The sequence below is a fragment of the Plectropomus leopardus genome, chromosome 7 (assembly GCF_008729295.1).
Source record: "Plectropomus leopardus isolate mb chromosome 7, YSFRI_Pleo_2.0, whole genome shotgun sequence".
In the NCBI taxonomy this organism is placed as follows: domain Eukaryota; kingdom Metazoa; phylum Chordata; class Actinopteri; order Perciformes; family Serranidae; genus Plectropomus; species Plectropomus leopardus.
Genome location: NC_056469.1, coordinates 30,517,210 through 30,538,824, shown reverse-complemented (window position 1 = coordinate 30,538,824; position 21,615 = coordinate 30,517,210). Strand labels below are relative to the sequence as shown.

Here is a 21,615-nt window from a genome sequence, read left to right as displayed (position 1 = left end):
ATAAGGTATCCAGCATAAATTATCCTACTTTGTCTCCTTCTCCACCTCTCCTATTTTGATTATTATTTGTATTTAATAATTTATTATTGATTTTTTTTTGTGTAATTCATAAAAAAAAAAACACACAACTCTTTTAAAACAGTTTAAGATTAATCTGACTGATAGCATTGTTATTATTATTATTAAAATCTTGAAAGCTATTGTAATAACATGGTGATTTTTTTTCCACAATAATCATGTAGTAGGCCTAAAAATTTGTTATTGTGCCAGCCCTAATTTCACCTACATTCAGCTGCACAGTTAATAATGACTGTCATCAGTAACTGAGTCTGATTTGATGTTCAGCCGTTTAAAGACGCATTTTTCTGTCAGAACTTCAGTAATCATTTGTCTGTACTCTTAAGACAAAACTCTTAACTCTTAAGACAGAGTTGTATTTTTGCATTATTAACTCGAAATAAGCTCCTCTCACAGCTGTTTTCCTTGTCAGCCCTCCTCCTGCTGATATTAGCATATCCGTTCTCCCAAGAAGACCAACAAGTGCACTTGAGCGTCTAACTCCAATAAGTACACTTTGAACTCAGATATGAGGTCAGTCTGAGTTTATTACCATAACGGAGAAGCGCTCTGTAGCTGTGCGTTACAGACTAGAATCACTTTGCCTTGACTTGCAGAATCTTCTGAAAACCATTACCGCAGTGTTTGATAACGTCCTTGCGTTCCCTCCCCAACCCTCCGCACACACTCTGTGTGAGCAGATTAACTACTCACCGATTAATTAACACAATTACCTCTGTGTGTGCCAATCGGCGTCTTATCAACCTTTGTCAGGCCTTAAACTGTAAATTAATTAATATCCCCCTCTCTTGTCATTTCTTAATTACCTAAGTTCCAGCAGGAATTCTGGGAAACGCCTGTGTCAGCGGCTCTGTTTTGTGCTCGTGCTTATTATGACTTTGCTGTGAGCTCATTGGCTCATTAGACAGGATATGAAAACACGGCGCTCTCATGCTGATGAGAGGTGATGAGGGGGCGACATGATGTAGAGAGAGGCTCTTCAGACGAGGACTCGATTTGAAGCGGCGCTCCTTAATCTCTCTGTTTTTCCTGCAGAGGTGACACTCGACTTTGTTTGGAGAGCTGCATGTTTTGACAAATAACAGTCAGGCAGTTTACCGTGGACGGCTCTGAACTCTGATCTCAGTCGCACTGAGTTTTTAAAAAGAAAGAAACTGACACTACACACATCGAGATCTTCAAATCATTCAAGAGGCAGCAGCAACTCAAATGAGCTTTATTATTTCTTTTCTTTGAGTTTGGAGCATCGGAGACGGACTGGATTCAGGTCTGCATGATGTTCACCTGCTGATCACTGTCAATAAAAACACAAGGTCATAAACGTCAGTGAGTGGCTGTCAGATAAATGAACAGTATATTCATGAGGGGTTAAATTTGTATAATTTCATAGAGCCTTCTTGCTCTTACACATTCAGATCCAAATTATACATCCAAAATGACAAAACAAGATCACCTCAAGGTCCATTTAGCAGCCATTTAGCAGTTTTGAGCCCCACTGACAAGAGTATAGTAAAGAGTACTGTGTGGCAAATTTCTATTTGCACAACCCTTTGAGGCATGTTTTGTGATTTTGCTTCAATAAACTTTGACGTGATTAATCTGTAAAGCACTTGGATTTGCCTCTGGGTACGAAATGTGCTGTACAAATACCCCATATTTTTGCAGCATTTGCACTAGTCGGCCCTCGTTGGCTTTTTTCTGGATGATTCAGCATGTTGAATCTGCATCAGAGATGGCGAAGCCTGTCTGTCAGCAGGTTTTCATTAACCCTCATGTAGGGCAAATTGAAATTAGGAAAATATGTCTAATGGAAACACATCAATTTTGAAAAAAACTTCCACTTGTTGCAAAAAAGTGTTTACACTCACATGAGGTGGTAATTCAGGTGATTCAAAAAGTTGTATTTCGCAAAACTGCAATGGAAACACTTTTTTTCCTTCAACAGGTCACATGATGCCATGGCTATGTGCTTGTCAGTAGGAACTGGCTCCCTCATGATGCAGCAGGAGCTACAAGAGGTGCTATAGCATCACATAACTCTTCAAAAGTTGAACGGATAATCGGTGGCTGCTTCCACATTTAACGGCCTTGCCTTTCCATTATCGCTCACATAACACGCCTACGTCGCCTTCGATTGGAAAAATAACAGCTAGTGCACTGGCTGCAATAGAAATAAACCTGCTTATGTTTTGAACATCCGTCGCCGTGTTTCTTGGAATATTATCACCAGAGGAGAAATCCCACAGCATCACTCAGTGGAAACGCAGTCATCTCGGTATTGTGTTTTATCAACATTTCGGAAATAGCACTTAAGTTTTGCACAAATCTGTAATGAAAACGTGCCTTGTGACTAAAATCACTGGAATTTAACTCACACACGAGAGAAAAGAAACTTTGGTGAGGAAAGTAAACAACGGGCTAAAGTCACGAGGACATGAGATCAAAACAAACTTGTTATAAAAGGTGAGAATTTTTTAGCCATTGAGCTCTGTAGTAGAAGCAGCTCATCTTGAGTCCGTCCTGTTGGTCTTTTGGTTTTCTGTCGCTGGCTGTAGTCTCTGTGGTGTGTTCAGGTGCCACATTTTGGCTGAGACACAAGTGACTTGAGGTGATGCAACACTTTCATCGCTACAACCTCAGCCATGTCTGGGCTTTGGTTTCTGTTATAACCTTCAGTCTCACCTGCTGAGGCTTGGCACAGCAATGGAAGCGCGCATCGTTGAGGCTGGAGTCGTCCAGGCCGTACTGGTATTCCTCCATCTTGGTCTCGATGCCACAGATTCCTCCGCCCTGACACTCCTCGCTCCAGTGGCCGTACTCTCCCCAGCTCATGCCGGGGCCCTCCAGCGTCGGGTTGCTGCTGCAGCGGAACTTGATGTTGTTGACGGCCGTGTCGTCGCCGAACAGACCCTGATGGGGCTCCACGTTGAGCTGGAAAGCGGTGAGCACGCCACTGGGGCAGTACTGGGGCTGGGACCAGTCACCAAAACTGGACAGGAGAGAAGAAAACCCAAAGGAGTTATGTGGGAGAAAAAAAATCAGGATGAGATCCAAGGTGAGGGCTGGAAACACTGGAGGGAAGTTAAGACATTTCAACATCTGAACACCTAATTTGCAATCCTGGCAGAAATTGGTGCTTTTTTTCCCCTCTTCTGAACATGATGGGAAACTGCCAGCCTGCTGCTTTCAAAGTGCCTGCTTTATTTATCTTATTCTTATTTAACCTTTATAGAAGAGCCAGGTTATTCCCACTGAGATCAAGGATCCCTTTCACCACGCAGATCTGGCCACGGCAACAAACAGCTGCATGTTTAAAGACATCATAAAAACGTTTCAGTGTGAGTGGGAGACGAGCTCAAACAGGGCAGAGGAAAACATTTCTATTGATGTGTTCAACAGCGGAGTTCCTCCTGCTGACTGGCTCACTAAAATTAAAAGAATTGTATTAATTGGGCCATATCAAACCCCAAATTTTGGAGGATAAATAAAATGTACACAGATAAATAAAGTGTTACTCATTAGACAGTGATTGCATTTCCAAATAAAACTCTCTTGTAAAGTAACAAATTCCATTCTGCACCTTTAAAGCAAAGCCAATCACTTTTACTGAAAGTGCACCACTTTGTAACTAACAGCTTTGTTAATGTTGTTTAACCCTTTGAAACCTGAGCAAATTGGCTTGATTTGAAAGAAGATATTACTCAAAAACTAACAAAAAACAGTGAAAAATAGTAGAAAATAACTTGAAAATTAGTTTTAAAAACCAAAAAAAGAAAAGAAAAGAGTTAAAAAGTGTAGGCTGTGGCATCTTTGTAGCATCACAATTTTCCATTTTTAATGGTATGTTATGACACTTTTTACATTTAGCAAAAAATAGCAGCTCCTGTGACTTGGATATGGCGCTTAGCCATACAGTGATTTCAATAATATTGTAATGAATTGTGCAGCCCTACTGCTGAATTAAAAAGAATAGAATAACCCATTCAACCCAAGTCAATTAACGGGTAATCAACATGAATAACTGAATTATTATCACAAAACAGGGGATAAACGCCTGTCAGTGGGAATTATTAATGCCATATAACAGATCTATAAACGATCAGTAAATGATTTCCCCATTTTAAAACCATTGGTCGTAAACTCTTTGTTTGCCTGATACGTGGTGCCATTGTGGGTCACTCACTAGCCGGTGTGGGACTCAACAGAGTACAGGAAGCTTCGGCTCCCGTCTTTGGCACAGATGAGGCGGATCCCATTCAGGGCGGTGTCGTCTGCCGCGTACTGGTTTGGCTCCACCTGAGGAAACAGAAAAGAGTTCCCAGAAGCAGCTCTGATCAAACCAGCTGGTTATCTCGTCATATCAGCTCAAAGTGTAGATTGTGCTCAGTCTTTGTAGAGAAGTGAGGCGCGGGTTCATATCTGAATCAACAAGAGTTGTTTTTTGATTCAGAGTTCATCCCAGGTTAACACTCATGTAAAGGAATATTTTTTAAGTGTTGTTTGTTCAGGAGGGTCAAGATTTTTTTTGGTTTTAATTCACCCCTCTAAGAAACCTTAAAGGATAAGTTCACATTTATTTTTCGAAGCTATCTTAATCCATACTCACACAATCACTTTGTACATTAAAACAGTTTTTGGGTGCAGTAATTGTTCTTCCTCATGTTGGCTGTGAAGTAATTTCTTAAGATGGGAGACGAAATCCACAGTCCCCACTACCGATGCAAAAATGCATGAAGCTTCAGCAGACCTGAACAAATTAAGTGGATTTCTTTCAAAGTTGAACCTTTTTAGTACAGTTTCCTCTCTTTTTTTCCCTGTCGGTGCTGTTGCTGAGCTGCAGTGAAGAAGGAGCAAATTCTGAACTCTAAAGATTGCAACTTTAGAAGTTATCCATTTTTATTTAATTCTCAGACTCAGACTGCTGCTAACAACTATTCTGTTCACAAGAAGAAATAATTAGAGTTATGAAAGTTTGACCTTCGATTATCTTGTTTTCACTTAAAAACCTCATGAGTTAGTTCAACTCAAACTTTCGAGGAAACCAATTACCTTAAATCAGCTTAAATCATCAAGTTTATTAACTTAAACAATTAAAGCTTAAAACATGAGTCCAAGTACAACTAGCTTTAGTATTTAATGTTGAAATAACTTTGATAATAAAGCTAATATCAATTCACTTAATAAAACTTGAATCTATGAAGTGTTGTAAACTCAAATTCTGCATTTCTCCAAACGTATTAAAAATGTGTTAATAGAATGTATCTCAGTCAAGTAAGACTAACTTAAACCTATCTTCTTACCACTTTGAAATCTGAGCAAATTAGTTTCATTTCTTTCGAAAACCAGGAAAAAAGGCAATGAGCAGCTTGGCGAATCCCACAAATTGCGAGAAATTATGAAAAGTTTAAAATGTCAAGAAAACTATGTTTTAATTATCAATACTTTGTATTAAAACTATTACAGATTTTTTTCAAAATTTTAAGCATTTTTTAAGGTCATTTCCTTGTTTGCTTGTTTGTTTTACTTTTCCCTCTTTCATTGTTTTCTTCAGGTAAATTTCTTGTAACTCTTTGTAAATTTTTTGTTACTTTTAGGGTCATTTCTTGTTTAATTATTCCCTTCTTTCTATGTTTTTGAAAGAAATCAAGCCAAGTTGCTCAAGTTTCAAAGGTTTAAACAAACGTTAGCACCTCAGTTTTATTTACTCAGTTTATCTCCACTAAAACAAATGATGAGTGATGAGTTTTAAACCGCGGACAGACAGTTACCTGAACTGATTGTTGTGTTGCGTGTCTCTAATCACCTGTTTATGTGCTTTGTTTTTACTAACTGACTGTCTGCTTTTTATCATCGTGTTTTCTGTGTTTGGTGGGCTGAATACAGATTTCCCCCGGCGGACAATAACGATATTTTCTATTCTATTATATTAGTTTTGACAACTTAAAACTCTGTGGCTTCTCAGTTCATTTGAAGAAACCAATTCACTTAAACCTTTTAAGTTGCATTAACAAAAAATAAACTTGTCTGAGATAAACTCAGTTTTTTAGTGCTATCTGCCTATTGTGCGTGTTGCCCCTCAGTTTTTTTCTTTGCCTCACTGCAGCAGGTTTATATGACAAAAAATATTTCTAATATGTGAGAGAGTCAGTTTCTTTACCCTGACACTGAATCCAACAGCAAAGAAGTTTTCAGGACACATTTCGGGCCAGGTCCAGTTTCCAAACCCCTCTCCGTTGTTCACAGTGAGCAGAGAGTCGTACGCTCTGCTGTTAAAGGCGACACCAGCTCGCTGCAGGAAGGTTTTCTCCTCACAGAGTCCACCGGACAACACGGCCAGCACGGCCACAGCAGTTAAAAGACTTGCCATATTGACAGCAATCAGTAAGTGTTTCACTCTGAAAAGCCAACTAACAAGTACCGAGGGTTCAGGCTCAGAGCTTTTATAGCTTCCTAGTCAACTCCAAAATTGTATCAGGTTGAATCATTTACAGAGAAGCAGAGCGGCGTGGGACTGAACAGCTGGTGTTGGAGAAAGAAATGTTTTTTCTCAGGAAAGCGTCTCTGCTAGGTTTCCAATGATTCATTCATCTTTTACTTGGCAACATGCAGTGAAACCAATCATAACTTAACATTTCTACTCCACAAAAATCCACAGGTTTTTTACAAATCCACAGGATAAGATTCAGCAGCAACAGAAGCTTTTACATGTATAAAGTCTCGTAATCGATGTTGCAAGGATGGTTGTTGTTCAAGACAAAAAGTATGTGGATTGAGAATTGCCGTGTCCAGACATTTTTTTTAACTGAATTAAGGTAAACAACCTTACAATCAGACTTTGGTTTCACTGATAAATCAAGAGGTGAAAAAGTAAGTCTGCACATAAGATTATGCTTCCATAAATATTTAACTCAATGACAACCGAAGTGATGTTTGACATGTCGGAGGCGGGCGGCCAGCCCAGCATCTACTAACGTGTGCTCATCCTTTCACTCTGATACACATTCAGGAGGTTTTTACCTGGAGCCAAATTATCCGCAGAGGTCTCTCCCTCTCTAAAATAAACACACCAGCTAATTAAACCCATCAAAAAACACTGAATAAAGAAGTCGTTTTTTGAAGCTGTTCATCACGGAGAATTACTAACTAGTGGCTGACTTGAAAAAGCCAAAATGCCAAAACACAAAACTGCAAATATCCATTTCTGGAGTCACCTTTTGGTTTGTCCATTCTGGGCCGCTGTAGAGATGTGGTGGTGAAACGTTGGGATTTCCGTTGATGAGGACCTGCTCCCAAACACCTCACCGGTAATAAAAACAACAACTTCTATTTTCAGGTGAATATCGATCAAAGTAAACATAGTTTTTATATTGCATTTCTGCCAAAATATCTCCCAAAATCCTAGAGACTGAACCTTTAATACATTACTTACCAGCATGACACCGTTGTGTTATGCTATTGTAAGAGTATATAAGTATAAGTTATGTCTCTAAGTTTACATACTTTTAATAGGATTAATAAAACACTCTCGTAATGATGCTTCATTCACACATAATACAGATCCAACATACACAGATGCAACGTTAAGATTATGAGTCTTCCTCCAAGGTGAGACAGTTATTGTAAGTGACAGCTCTGACACCATAATCCTACAGAACGATCATAACACAACACTGGAACAATTTATGGCACAATATTTTGAGGGATAACACGTCAGTTGAGTCCTTGGGTGACAAAATTGATGAAGGGGAGTTCTGCTGTGTCAGGGGGCCACTTTCATAACAAAACATCATGTCATCTTCCCACAATGCCATTTTTCTCCTCACACTGCGGTCAGGCATGTAGAGAGCGTTGAGAATTTTCTCTTTTTTTGAGCTGAATTGTTCATAAGCTTAAATTCTCCATATTTTAACCAAATGCAGTTCTTGAGCATAACTTTCTTATTGTGTTAAAACCTCACTAACTCTGAGGGATGACGTGTGTCACTTTGCTGACCTAATTGGCTGAAGTCAAACCTGCAACATAAAAAGAAAGCTTTAGAAAACCGAATGACCTGTTTTATTTCATGTGTTAGTGCGTTTTCACCGTCTAAAAATAAAACTGAATACTGCACAGAAGAAAAGAGCATGACGTCAACGCACCTCTGTTTCCTCCAGTAGTAAGCTGCTCCACCAGCGGCTACAGCGAAGCCGATGAAGAAGAAGATGATCCCCACTATCATCTTCAGGTATTTCGCATCCAGTGACGAGGTGTCTAAAAGAAATAATGACGCTGAAATCTTAATCTGCACACAGATCAGATCATACAGTGAACACTGACATCATTATCCAGCTCCGCATCTGTATTCAGATTTAAGACGTGGGCACGGTTTATACAGGAGGTCACGTTAAATCTGACAAATATTGTATTTTCTCATCTAATTCTCATTGGCAATTCAAATGTTGTGCCTTCAAAGCAGCAAATTGACTTAATATTGACATTAGATTCATTATGAAATATATTTCAACATTCACACACTCTCTTGCAGAGCTACATATTTTTGCTAATATTCGTTTTAAAATAAACTTTTGGTTTTATAAACTGTATGAATCCCAACACCGCCCCTTTAATTGAGGGAATATTAATCAGATACTGGAAAAAAGTTTTATATATCAAACAATTCTGCTTTTGGAGTGGAAATATCAACGTTTTACAGCTGAAGTTTTTGACGCAGCACAGGTCTGAATCCGGCCTGTGGCCCTTTGCTGTGTGTCATCCCCCCTCTCTGTCCCACCTCTCCTGTCTCTCTTCAGCGGTTCATTACATCATTAACCATTATCTTTTAATAAAAGCCCCCCAAAAACAAAAAAATAAAGTATTTATAGTTTGTGTGTATAGTTTGTTTTATTTTTGTAAGATTATTTTTTTCTAGCTCTTTGCCTTTATTGACAGGATAGTGTGATCATGAAAGGAGGTGATAGAGAGAGAGGATGACATGCAGCAAAGGGCCGAGGCTCGAATCAAACCCGCGGCCGCAAGGATGTAGCCTCTGTACACAGGGCTACTGGGCACCCCTTGACTGACTTTTCAATGGACAAAATTAACAGATTACGACTAAAAACTACAGGTTTTAGGTTTCATTTGGATGTATTGGTTGCGGGGATTTTAAATAAATCCAGCTGCCACACCAGGCTTTTGTTTTGCTTATCTCGTACAAGTTTCCTGAGTGATAGTTCAGAACTACAGAGATGCGTCACACCCGGGACTCATGGGTGCATCTTCCGACACACGGGAAAGCATATTGGAAATCATTACGGATCAGGCAGATGAGTCAAAAAGTGACAAGTCAGTGTCCCGAGTAAACTATTATTAATTTACACAGATATTATGTGCAATAGTCCACCTTCAATATTTTCTCTCCTTCTCTCTTGCTCTCTCAAAAAAACACACACCCTGGAGAGCACCACGGTACTGTTTCTGTCTTTGTCTCAATCCTCAGTCCTGACAATTTTGCCACATTAACTCGGATGGGTGCTGTATAAAAAACTCTCACACATCCCTGGTCATCAGCTTTCAGGCCAAATCCGACTTTGTGGGGGCAACTAATTAATTAATTTATACTAATTAATCTGCAGCAAATGAAATTAGTGAAATCAGAGTCCTACGTTGCAAACAGAATGGGTATTTTTATCTAGTGGTCATCCATATTTATATAAATTGCTTTGAAGAAATATAAAGGCTGACACACAGACAAGTCAGTCACTTTTTGGACAGCAGTTTCTCTCGCATTCATCTTTATTCTAGTAGCGAATTTTGACTCCCACTCTGTTTTCAGTACTCTCCAGGCTCCCTCCATTCACAAATCTCATGTGTCAACACAGCTGGTGAACCGCCCCGTTGTTCAATGCTGCTTTTAAAATACCTGTCACTCAGACTAACAGTTCTGGTAGATATTTGGACTCCAGAGCGGGTGAGGTAAATGGAGCTTGAATCGTGGTTCAAAGAAGAGGTCGGCAACAAGCAGTCGATCAGTGAAAGCAAACAAATTCAAAAAGGGAGCAAGCAGAGAGAAAACAGGCAGGAAGCCAAACAAAAACAGCAGCTGGAGCGATATGACTACAGGGGGCACAACAGACAACCCGCAGGGTGCAGAGTGCAGGATGGCTGGCATGAGGAGCGATGATGGAATGAGGAGCAGGTGAGCAGGTGGGTGTCAAGGTCATGTGATGTGGAAACATGGGAACGACGCACCAGGGACGACTGCTGGACAGAAAGAGAGCAGCGGGATTGGAAAATGCACGGGCCAAGTGAGAAAGTCTACAGCTGAGGGGAGGAACAAAGAGAGATCGAGACAACACACCAGCTCCATGTAATGGCCTCATAATTATGAGACTCCAACTTGTAAATATTTACGATTAGATTTTTTTTTTAAACACAGCAAGCCTGAATTGACTTTCTGGAAATATAATTGGACAAACCTGTGCTGCACCACAACCACCTTTTTTTTTTAAAGATTATTTTTTGCCATTTTCTTAGCCTTTATTAGATAGGACAGATCAATAGCGTGAAAGGCTGAGAGAGAGAGGGGACAACATGCAACAAAGGGCCACAAGCAGGAGTCATTCATGGGGCGCCGGCTTCATCCACTCAGCCACTGGACACCCTCTGCACCGAAGCCTTTTTATTTTATTCTATCTTATTTTATTTTATTTTATTTTATTTAATTTTATTTTATTTTATTTTAATTTTATTTTATTTTATTTTATTTTATTTATGTACTTATTTATTCTCGTGTTTTCTTTTGTTTGTTTGTTTGTCTATTTATTTTTTAAATGTAGTTTTTTTTAATTGTTCCCATTTTAATTCCCCTTTATTTTACCTGTAAATATTGTACTATTTGTAAACTTGAAAAACAATGTTTTAAAAAAAAGTTGGTCAGTTTTTGGATTCTTTGTTCAAAAATAAGAGTTTTCTTCACAAAACCACCAAAACATGGGACAAGTAACTGACATACAAATTATCATTTGAGGGTTATTCAGTATTTCTTGGACTGTAACGCTGATCTCCAAAAAGCTAAACATTATCTTTGGACTGTTAAACTAAAGAAAAAATGCATTTTAAAAGGCTGACAGAGAAGCACAACTTCCATGCACACTTCTATAAATATTGTTGGTAATTTACAACTTACTTAATTCCAGTAGAAACATGGAGAGTAAAGAAGAAATATTGCTCATTTATGATGTGAGGCATTTATATTTCAAGCACATTTTCTCCTCCAGATTAATCCTTACCCCAGTCCACCTCCAGGCTCTCGGTCAGGCTGCTGTGGTCCACCCGGCAGCTCACCCTCTCCCCTCTCCTGGGTGTCAGCTCCAGGTAAGAGTGAACCTGGAAGCTCCAGTCCCCGTCAGCGAGGACATCCGTAGACGACACATCGCTGGTGACCTCTAACCCGTCTCTCAGCCAGCTCACACTCACTTCCTGCGGGAAAAAACCCACAACACTGCACTCCAGCATGGACGGCTTCCCGTAGTCAGTTTGCTGGGTCTGCTGGACCCTGACAACCGGAGGCACTGGAGTGTAGAAATGATTAGAGGGAAAAATTAGCTGAGTGACCCGCTGGATGTAGAGGTTGCTTCAAGGCAGAGTGCAGAAGAGTGAATCAGCGGCTAAACAGTTTTCTTCAAGCCATTTAATTAAAGAGAACAATTGTTTTCTTTTTCCAGATGAAGCCACATGAAGTGGTGCTGTTAGGAGTGTAATAATCACAGAAACGTACCTCTTCGATCCAGTGTGCTGCTTCTGAATAATCTTGCGCTGTATCTGCAGAGAGTCTCAACTTGTCTTTTTCTTTCTTTCATTTTCCAAGCTTGACTGTTATAATGCGCCGCGTTCTTCATGCCAAACTCTCCAAACCCTACGTACTTCCCAACCCGAGAGTCATACAGAGTGGTGATCTTCTGGTTAAAAATGTTTTTCACAAAGAAGACCACGTCCGTGATGTTGTCACCGTACTCACAGTCATATATCATCTGATAAACATAGCCACCTGGAACAGACAGAAAACCAGTACAGATTACTGATATCATAAAATCAGCCAAGTTTGTTTAACTCAGCATTTGCTGAACAAAGACCCTTTTGTTCTACTTCAGGGGAGGAAGTATTTTATAATTAAATCACTACAGTTGTGGCATGACTTTGTTTATGGCTCCATCACTCAGTCAGTCATCACTTTGGTTCAAACTGAAATATCTCAACAGGATGGATTTTAACTTTCATGTCACTTTAAAGATGAATTATAATCCCATGGTGACACTTTGATTGAGGTCTTTTTTTTTGCAATTTAAAGAATTTAAAGAACTAAATCCAGTCTTTTCCTTCCCTCCTATACTCCCCTAAATACTTAAGCATTTTAACAAAGAATTATACTTTTTACCATATTGTTGCTAATGTTTGGGTCATTTATTCTTTCACTGTTTCTAACCCTAACCCTGCCAACCCATGTGAAAGAAATCAAGCCGCTTTGATCAGGTTTCATTATTATCAAAAAATTACTTTTGAGACTTTGAAACTAGATACAGTAAATATCAGATACTTTAAGAATGTTATTTTAAAAAATTATCTGAAAAGTAACTTTAACTTTTATCAAAGTAATTTTCTGTTAAGATATCTGTACTTTTACTGTTTGGGTATTAAATCCATCACTGACTAAAAGCACCAGAAACCCAGTGTTACATTAAAATGTTTGTATTGGATTGTATGGTTTGCCCTCTATTCTATCAACCTTTCTGCATTTATTAAAGTATCATAAATAATATAAAAGTATATGTAAAAAAAGATGAAGTAAAAGAGGAATACATGAGGAAACCTACCTGCAGGTGTGCTGCACAGTAAAACAATAAAGACTGTGAGTTTGGAGAGAAAATTAAGCCCCGTCATTTCTTAAACACTGAAAACTACTTGCTGCATATCTACAAAAAACCCACAACAGCTCCTAAAAAGTATCCAGCTGAAAACTGCACCCTGCTTCCTCATGAAACAGATGACGCAAACACTGGTGCAAGAGCCGTGCAGAGATAAACAGGTCCTTCATGTTTTGTCACAGTCGTGATTTTGTTGTCCTGCTCAGAATTACTTAATAGGCGATGAATCTCTGCACCACAATTAGGCTACACGATCATTAAAAACAAAATGTGGTCAGTCTAGTTTTACTCTTCAACAGAGCAGTGCCTATCGGTGTGGCACTTTTACTTCTGTATCTCGTCAGTCGGCATTGTTCTCCGTCCAACATATGCACTGTTTCTTCACCGCTGAATATGAACTTTTATTGGAAAATCAAAGCTGCAGAATTTTTAGTGTTTGAGACCTCAAATGAATCCTTCAGAAGCCTCACACACGTGCATATTAAAAACGTGGCAGCTATCTCATCCATCACTGAGAAAATAATTAGACTCAAACTCGAACCAAATAAAGCCAGCAGAGAAAAGAGGCAGTTTGGCGCTTCGCCACTCAGTGCCAGTATTAACACACGAGCAGGCAGACATGACGAACATTATTTGCTAATCATTCGTGTCACCGCAGGAGCAGCAATGTGCCCAAAAGCTCAGTGGGTGCTGTGATAATTGATGGTGACTTTGTGAAGGTGCCAGCGCTCTCACACAGGCTGCCACGATGAAGGGTTAATAAATACAAGACTCTATTTAAAGGGAGCTGTTCCCTTTCATTTTAATGTGGTTTGCATGTAGTTTGACATGCGGTCAAATATACAGGAACAGAGCATTTTCAACTTCCCGTCACGTGCCATTTGTACCCGACAAAATCATAAGAAATTGTGCTACAATGTTGCAAAACATGAATAAAGCTTCGGCTTTTTCTTATATATCATTTTAAAAAAATCATTATAAATAGTAACTGGAGACTAAACTAAGGACTCTTCTGTTTATTAAAAGGGGCTCAATGTGAAATTCAGAGCATATAAGTTGTCTGCAAATGGTTCTCAACATGGAGATGTCTGAGCGTCCAGCGAGCAGCAAGTGGTGCTAACGCTATGATCAGCACTAAACAACAACAACAGTGCTGACCAACATGTTCTCATCCAAAGTTGTGATATATTGCCACTTTGTCAGTGGACTTTCACGTCTACATAATCCTCCTGTTTCTGCTGTTTACGTTTGGAAATGCCTCTACTGAAGTTGTGACGTCAACAAAAGCACATGGTTAAATTTAGCAAAAAATACCATCGTTTGGTTCTACATTCAGATGGGAAGAGAAGTGCGGGCTCCTGGGTGACAGCCTGTGGTTACTTAAAACGACCCACCGCCCCTCTCATCCACCCTAGAGGGACCTTCAAGCTTCTTATACATCGTTAACCATCTCCTGATTTCTCATGGGAATCTCTGCCAGAAAGCAATAAAAAAAGCAAAAATAAAACGTATCAAAATATTGCTTTAACTGGTGTGTTTTAATCTCTGGTTCAGTGCAGAAATGGAAAAAACAGACAAAGATATAAGATTAAACATTGTATGTATGTACAGTATGTAAAGGTAAAGTAAAATAAAATAATGAAAAATTATGATGGGACAAAAGGAAACCTTACTCCACCTCACACCCAGAGGAAAAACACACGGAGAAAAGACCAAAGCGATCACACATCTGTCATCGATGCTCAGGTGTTTGTATTGATGCGCGTCACACCTGGGAGGACTTGTTGGCTTTCATGATGAACCAGAGTCCTGTGACAACTCCAGTCAGCCCCAGGATCACACCCCCGACACACACTGCTGTCTCTACGACCTGCTGATCTGTGTGTACGGAAACCTCTGTGGACAACACACACACACACACACACACACACACACACAAAGAGAAAGACAGCATGAGAGTTTACTGTGTTTTGAGTTTCTGAAAGCTGATTCCAGTGTTTCATAAAGCTTAATATGCAACTGTTTCTGCCAATAACATCCTGCCAAATATGACTTCATGAATTTTAATATTTAAAAAAGCTAAGATGCTATCTGATCACCTGAATCTCTGAAGCCCTGCTCTCTACTACAGATGCACAATTCATCATTTAACTTAATTAAAAATTATTAAAAGTAGCATTTATATAGAGATTCTTCACTTTTTTAAAAACAATTTCAAGTGCAAATTGTGACTTTATTCTGTTTTTATTTCTGCTGTGCTACAATGTGAGCTGTTATCTAATGTTGAATGAATGGAGTTTAATAATGAATTATGCGTGCATGTAGAAGAGAGAGAGAGATGTAAGTAAATACAGAATTTCATTACAAACCATCCAATACCTGATTACATAATATTTCAGTCTAAACCTGTAGTGGCTGACCAACTGGCACACTGACACAGTACTAGTGTGGCTGATGTACATACATTCATTTTCTTTATTTTAGACAGTGTAGGCAGTGCGACTGCACTGAGGCCTGTGGGCGGGCAGGGCCTGTAGAGAGCGAGGCCTCCAACAATGTGCTGGGTGGACATCCGGCCATTGTGAATGACTCAGATAATCACCTCAGAAATATGCCTGTGGTCAAACCATAAATCCAAATAATTTAAGAATGGTGCCATTTCCCATACTTGTATTTGAAAAGTTAATATTTTTGCCACTGCAGTAATGGCTGGAGAGTAGAGGCACTTTGTTTTCATGTAGTCCCTTAGTACATCTGTACCATTCTCATCAACACGATATGTCACGACCACTTGGCGTTTTTTTTTTTTGCAAATTTAACATAAAAACCCACTTTAATCAAGAGGCAACCTCCAGGGCTTGCAAATGAAGCTTGGTCCCTTGTATTTTATTAAAGCTTAAAATCATACATAATTATGGGCAGGCCGCTCTGAGTCTGTCAATAGTGTCCTTAGTCTCTGTCAAAAAATAACAACATAACCTTAAATGAAAAATTAAAAACAATGAATGCCAAAATCCCGACTCTGTCCATATTTTTTAACCTCTATAATCTGAAGCAATCTGTACCAAAATTAGTTCTCATTTTCTTTGGTATTTTTCATCATGTACAGATATGCAACGATGATGCTGGATAACATGTATGCTGTTGTCCATCGTCAAGTCTCCGTTTAATCATTCGATGAGACAAAAGCCCGTTTAAGCGCAAAATCAGTCAAGACTGACAAACTGAGCACATTAAGCAGTTATGCCTTTCAAACATAAAAGCTGCAGTAAGAAATAAAATAGTGTAAGATACAATTGCCTGAGAAACCTGTGAGATTCAACATAATGCTGGTAAAATATATAAGCCTATGGTGTGTGTGTGTGTGTGTGTGTGTGTGTGTGTGTGTAACTTCCTTAAGCTACTGATTTAAGTTGACCTCATTTGGGGTCATCTATATGTATCTATACACTCCATCATCTATAAGCCGTATCAGCCGGCACAGACTATCTCAGTATTGGCTGTAATGCCGATGGAAAATTGAATATCTGTCAAATATTCTATATCATACATCCCTCTCCTTTTTCTGATTATCCTGGGTATTTTTCATCTTTAGCTCTTTGCTCTGGTGTTTCACACCGAAAACAACATCCTCTCTTTTACTTTTAAACCCCTGACTTTTGTCATTATGACCGACTCACCCCAGAACTTGGTGAGAGGCTCCCGCAGGCTGATGTGGTCCACGCTGCAGGAGTAGATGTCGCTCTCCTGCGGACTGAAGTCCAGGTAGGACGAGATGCGGAAGCTTAGGTCGCTGTTGGAGTAGTACTGAGTCTGGCTGACGTCGCTCTCGTCCACCGGCTGCCCGTTCCTGGTCCAGGTGATGGCGACTGTGGGTGGATGGAGGTCGTTCACGGAGCAGATGAGGGTGTTCGGGACATGGAGTTCCATCGCCTGCTTGGGGTAGATCATGGCGGTGGGAATGGCTGCAGATGGATGGATTGATGATTGACAAAGAAAGGAAAAGTTACAAGTAATGACCAAATATGTGTATATTTAAACAACACAGCCATGTGGTTTTTGACCATCTCTTCTAAAAACACAGGCACTCTTACGTTGCTGCCATTTGTTAAAAAAACTGTTGCTGCAAAGCTGGAAGAACAATATTGTCTGAAATCACATTACACGTTAAGATTTCCCTTCTTTAGACTAAAGTATATGTCTAAGCCATGAAAAACAGCTTCAGGCAAGTGTGTGAACAGGGATGTCCACATATTCTTGGCAGTACATTTGTAACCATTAAAATTAACACATTGTGTTTTTCTATTTCTTAGCAAACTGTCTCTCATTTATTAGAGAGCACAAAACAAATATGATTTTAAAGTCATGTTACCAAGTTATTCACGTCTACACACAATAAAAAAGACAAAAACAAAAACCTGCAATCCTTGTGACTATTATACTGTATAACATTGCGTTATCTCAGTTCATTACTATATTCTCTTTTGAAGTTCTCAGCAAACATCTTGGTAATTGACTTTAAAGATATTCAATAAAATGTCCCCAGTTTTTTAAAATAAAAAGCTATAAATTTTTAGAATGTGAAGTGAGCATCAAGTGCTTATATTTTTATCTGCACCTGACAGACTGAATTCAGGTGAAAGTTTTCCAAGGACAAATGCTCGAGGGCAGACAGGCAACCAAGCATTGACCAAATTTCAGTCTTGTCTCGGTGAGGGATCTGGATGATGTTTCAAAACTGCCTTTGCAAAAAAGAAGTGTAGAACTGCATTTGTTCGTTAGAAACCATATGAATATTCCCATGCATAACATTCACCTCTGCCATGCCTTTTGATTATTTTTTTTGGGAGACATTTCTCACAATGCTCTCACGCATACACACACACACTATGACATAAAAAGAGGTGAATGAAGAGGAATCTTCGTTTGTTTTCTGTGGATGTTTTAATGATAATGTAGATCATTCAGATCAAGTGCCCATTGCTTGCATGTTGCCCATTTTATTAAAGGGGTGTAACACAGTGTGGGACCTGCAAATGGTCTGGTCTCGGTCCTGAATCCAGTCTCAATACACTCTGTTCTTGGTCATGACTTGGTCTTGGTTTTGGTGGACTACAACATTTCACACCCGCATCATGGAGCACATGCTAATTAATGGAAACTCTCGGGTGCGGAGCTACAAAATAAACAGAGACAGACACTTTAACCTGCACTGACAATACAAGCGTGATTATACACCCAGAGAGGTTAATTGCACCTCACAGAGAGTCTCCCTGCTGGTACCTGTTCCTCTCCTACTGATACACACCCGAGCACTCATCTCATTAACTTGTGTTTAACAACACAGCTTACTGTGGCTCCCAGTTCAGCAGTTTCACTGACTTCAGTTCTTGTGATGAGGCCGTAATCTAGTTTTGGAAAGATGAACCCAACAGTGTGAGTCTTTATTGGCCGTTTACTGATGTTTGTTGTTATTTGTCCACATTTAACTGCTCTTATTTGCAGTTTAAGAGCATCAGACAGAAAACCAGCAGTGGAAAGCAACTCAGTGTTTGCTCAAGTACTGGACTTAGATATGGTTTTAAGCTTCTTATATCCTCATTAATTAATAATTAATTTTAGGTTACCTTCTACTTCTATTCCATTACATTTTAAAGGTATCTACTGTACTTTTTTGAATATGAATTTCGTGTAGCTGAAATCTGTTTTATCTTTCTTTCCACTCCCATCAATCATCTCATGACTCCTCAGATTTATCTTGTGTTATACACAACTTAACAACCGACTGTACATTAACCCCTTTAAAACCTAAACAAGGCAATGCACAGCTTTACAAAAAATTATCCAAAATTAGTGAGAATCAAAAAGGTCACAAGAAAATAACCTTACAAAATTAGCACATAAAAAAGTAAAGAAAAATAGTAAAAAAAATAGAATAAAAAAAATAAAATGAAAATGAAATCAAATTTTTAAAAAGTATTAAAAAAAAAATCAAGGAAATTACTTGAAAAAGTGCTAAAAATGTAAATATAATTAACTTAGCCCGAGCACTCATAAAAAAAAAAATATATTATTTTCTAATAATTCTTTTATGTTTTTTTCTCTCTCTTTCTTTTTCTGTTCTTTTTTGTTTTAATAATTTTCAGTTCATCTTCTTGTCACCTTTTCTTGATTTCTTGCAGTTTGTGAAACGTCTCTTGCAAGTTGCTGATTGCCTTTCTAGCCATATTTTCAAAAATAATCTAACTAATTTGCTCAGGTTTCAAAGATTTAAAAATCTGTGAAAGGCATCAAAACATAACAGAAGAAACTGATGTGGATCCAGGTTTCAAAGGGTTAAGTACACTGAACAAAAATTCAAACGAAACATTTTTTCTTGTTCCCTTTTTTTTTTTTTTAAAGTTAAAGATCTAATACTTTTTTATGCAGACATAAGACATATTTCTCTCAAATTTTGGTCACAAGTGTGTGAAAATCCATTTTGGTGAGCTGGTGTAATGAGATGTTGGTTGTATGTACTGCCAAACTCACAGAGAGGACATTGGAGACAGCTTATGGAAGAGAAATAAACGGCTCTGCTGGACATTCCTGCAATCAGCATGCCGACTGAACGCGCCCTCAAAACCTGCGTCATCTGAGGCATTGTTGTGTGATCAAACTGTTTATTTCAGAGTGGCCTTTTATTGTGACCATCCCAGGGCACACTTGTGTAGTAATGATGTTTAATCAGCATCATATGCCACACCTGTCAGGTGCTCACTAACAGATTTTAACAAATTTGTGACGAATATCTAGGAGAGATATATCTATTGAGCACATTTAAAAAAAAAGAAAAAAAAAGTTTTAGAACTTTATCTTAAACCTGCAAAAATTGGAGCAAAAACAAATGTGTTGTGTTTAAATTTTTGTTCAGTTTAGTTAAAAGGAGCTCCACTTCAGGAAAAATGCTGCTAACACATTCATACACCAGTAGGCCTATTAACGAATTAATAATGTCATATAAAATAATTTATTCTGCAAAATGAGTACTTTTACTTTTAATATTTGATGTACATTTTCCTGATAACACTTTTTGCTTTTACCTAAAGATTTACAATGCAGCAGTTTTCTTTTAAAAGTATTTTTATATTGTTGTATTGCCACTTTTACTTAACTTAAAAACCTGAGTACTTTTCCACTAATGACTTGGGGGTGACTATTAACTAGGCTGGTATATTCAGTAATATCATATCATCATCATATAATCAGTAAAAACTCACCTATGGCCTCTGGAGGATGATGTTCTCCTGCTATGGCTCGAGGGATGTTGTACTTGCAGGTACCCAGGGACACGTATGTGTCTCCGGCCAGTTTCAGATCAAACATCAAATGCTTTGCAAACTCTGGCAGACGTGGAACTGCCCGATAGGTGAAAGGGTCGACATAGAAGAGCTGATCGCCGTCAAATTCAGTATCGTACTGGCCGTCACCCATCACGTCCCTCTGACAGAAGGTCAAAAAGCGAAGCAAGTGTTTTCCTGCAGTTTGATTGAAAAGATTAAAAACATATTAAATGATGTAACAGCAAGCATTATCAGCGCAGTCAGGTTGTTTCTGTGAGAAAATCTGGTGTCTGTGCTTTGGAGAATTAACACCAGACAGCATCCAAGCTGCTAATAAAAATTTTAGCAGATTTTGGCTCCGTCAGACACACTGGCAGGTAACCAACCCGAATGATTTCCATTATAAAAATGCAGCTGGCCTGCAAAATAGAGCAGTTAAAAGGAAGAAAAAGTGACATTTTATAATGCAGATACTAAAAAAAGGTGTTTTATAATAACAGCTGATTAAAATGTATGTATGTATGTCTTGAATGGCCTTTTTTTTTTTTTTTTTTTTTTACACATTTTATACTACATTGTATTTAATAACTTTTCTTTATATTCAATATATCTGATGACAAAAACTCTTAATGCTTTCTTCCTACAACCATGAAAAAACTGTAAAAAGTTACCTTGACTGCATCTTGTAAGACAAATAACCAGCAACAGCAGCAACAGATTCATCGATATGTTGCATTTCAGATCCTCAAAACAACAAACGGAGCCGGTTTCACTTCCTGTAGTTTGTCCCTCCCAAACATCAAAGTGGCACTATCAGATTCATATGCTGAGATAACTTCCCGACAACACAAACCAATCAATGCTTTGAACTTAGTCACAACGTTTCCACTTTACAACACTGAAGAACTTGATTTTCACTTAGATTTTAACACGTGGAGCTGCTGCCACCTACTGTAGGAAATCATAATCACAATGGTTAAAATAAGATGGATACTTCTTTTAAAACGCCTAGTTTGCAGTGATGAATTTGCTTAAATCATTGACCTCTGCAGGCTTATATTTGGGACAGGCATCTATATGAGACCAGCTTTTATGTCCTTTCACACAAAACTGTTGCTCAGCAACAGTGAGAAGTACAATCAAATTATACATTTTATCTTTTAAAACCTGTGCAAATTGGCCTTATTTAGAAAAATATGGGAAGAAGGAAATGAGCAACAAAGGAGGAAATGACCCAAGTACAGGGAAACTAACGGACCTGGCCTTCACTGCAAACTGTCATTCAAATCAACATGTACTAATCAGGAAAAGACTCA

General features: G+C 38.6%; 3 protein-coding genes across 5 annotated transcripts; all 3 read right to left on the bottom strand.

Moving 5' to 3' along the window:
* Positions 1–1,249: 1,249 nt before the first annotated feature.
* On the bottom strand, positions 1,250–6,479 carry LOC121946178 (vitelline membrane outer layer protein 1 homolog). The gene is made up of 4 exons (XM_042490648.1): positions 6,236–6,479; positions 4,262–4,374; positions 2,761–3,067; positions 1,250–1,372 (listed from the first exon to the last, which is right to left on the bottom strand). Exons 1-4 carry the CDS (start codon positions 6,443–6,445, stop codon positions 1,370–1,372), a joined length of 633 nt encoding a protein of 210 aa, XP_042346582.1. The 5' UTR covers positions 6,446–6,479; the 3' UTR covers positions 1,250–1,369.
* A 1,544-nt stretch (positions 6,480–8,023) lies between these two features.
* Positions 8,024–13,130, bottom strand: LOC121945675 (HLA class II histocompatibility antigen, DR beta 5 chain-like). Its single transcript, XM_042489975.1, has 5 exons — positions 12,927–13,130; positions 11,834–12,103; positions 11,346–11,627; positions 8,217–8,328; positions 8,024–8,090 (listed from the first exon to the last, which is right to left on the bottom strand). Exons 1-5 carry the CDS (start codon positions 12,991–12,993, stop codon positions 8,024–8,026), a joined length of 798 nt encoding a protein of 265 aa, XP_042345909.1. The 5' UTR covers positions 12,994–13,130.
* A 1,066-nt stretch (positions 13,131–14,196) lies between these two features.
* Positions 14,197–21,076, bottom strand: LOC121945833 (beta-2-microglobulin-like). 3 transcript variants are annotated; one of them, XM_042490178.1, is made up of 5 exons: positions 20,971–21,076; positions 20,237–20,494; positions 16,658–16,942; positions 14,651–14,873; positions 14,197–14,450 (listed from the first exon to the last, which is right to left on the bottom strand). In XM_042490178.1, exons 1-4 carry the CDS (start codon positions 21,020–21,022, stop codon positions 14,743–14,745), a joined length of 726 nt encoding a protein of 241 aa, XP_042346112.1. In that variant the 5' UTR covers positions 21,023–21,076; the 3' UTR covers positions 14,197–14,450; positions 14,651–14,742. The 3 variants fall into 3 exon arrangements, with proteins under 3 accessions (XP_042346112.1, XP_042346114.1, XP_042346113.1); XM_042490180.1 differs by lacking the exon at positions 20,971–21,076 and having other exon boundaries at positions 14,197–14,873; positions 20,237–20,511; XM_042490179.1 differs by lacking the exons at positions 20,237–20,494; positions 20,971–21,076 and adding an exon at positions 19,509–19,617 and having other exon boundaries at positions 14,197–14,873.
* Positions 21,077–21,615: the final 539 nt, after the last annotated feature.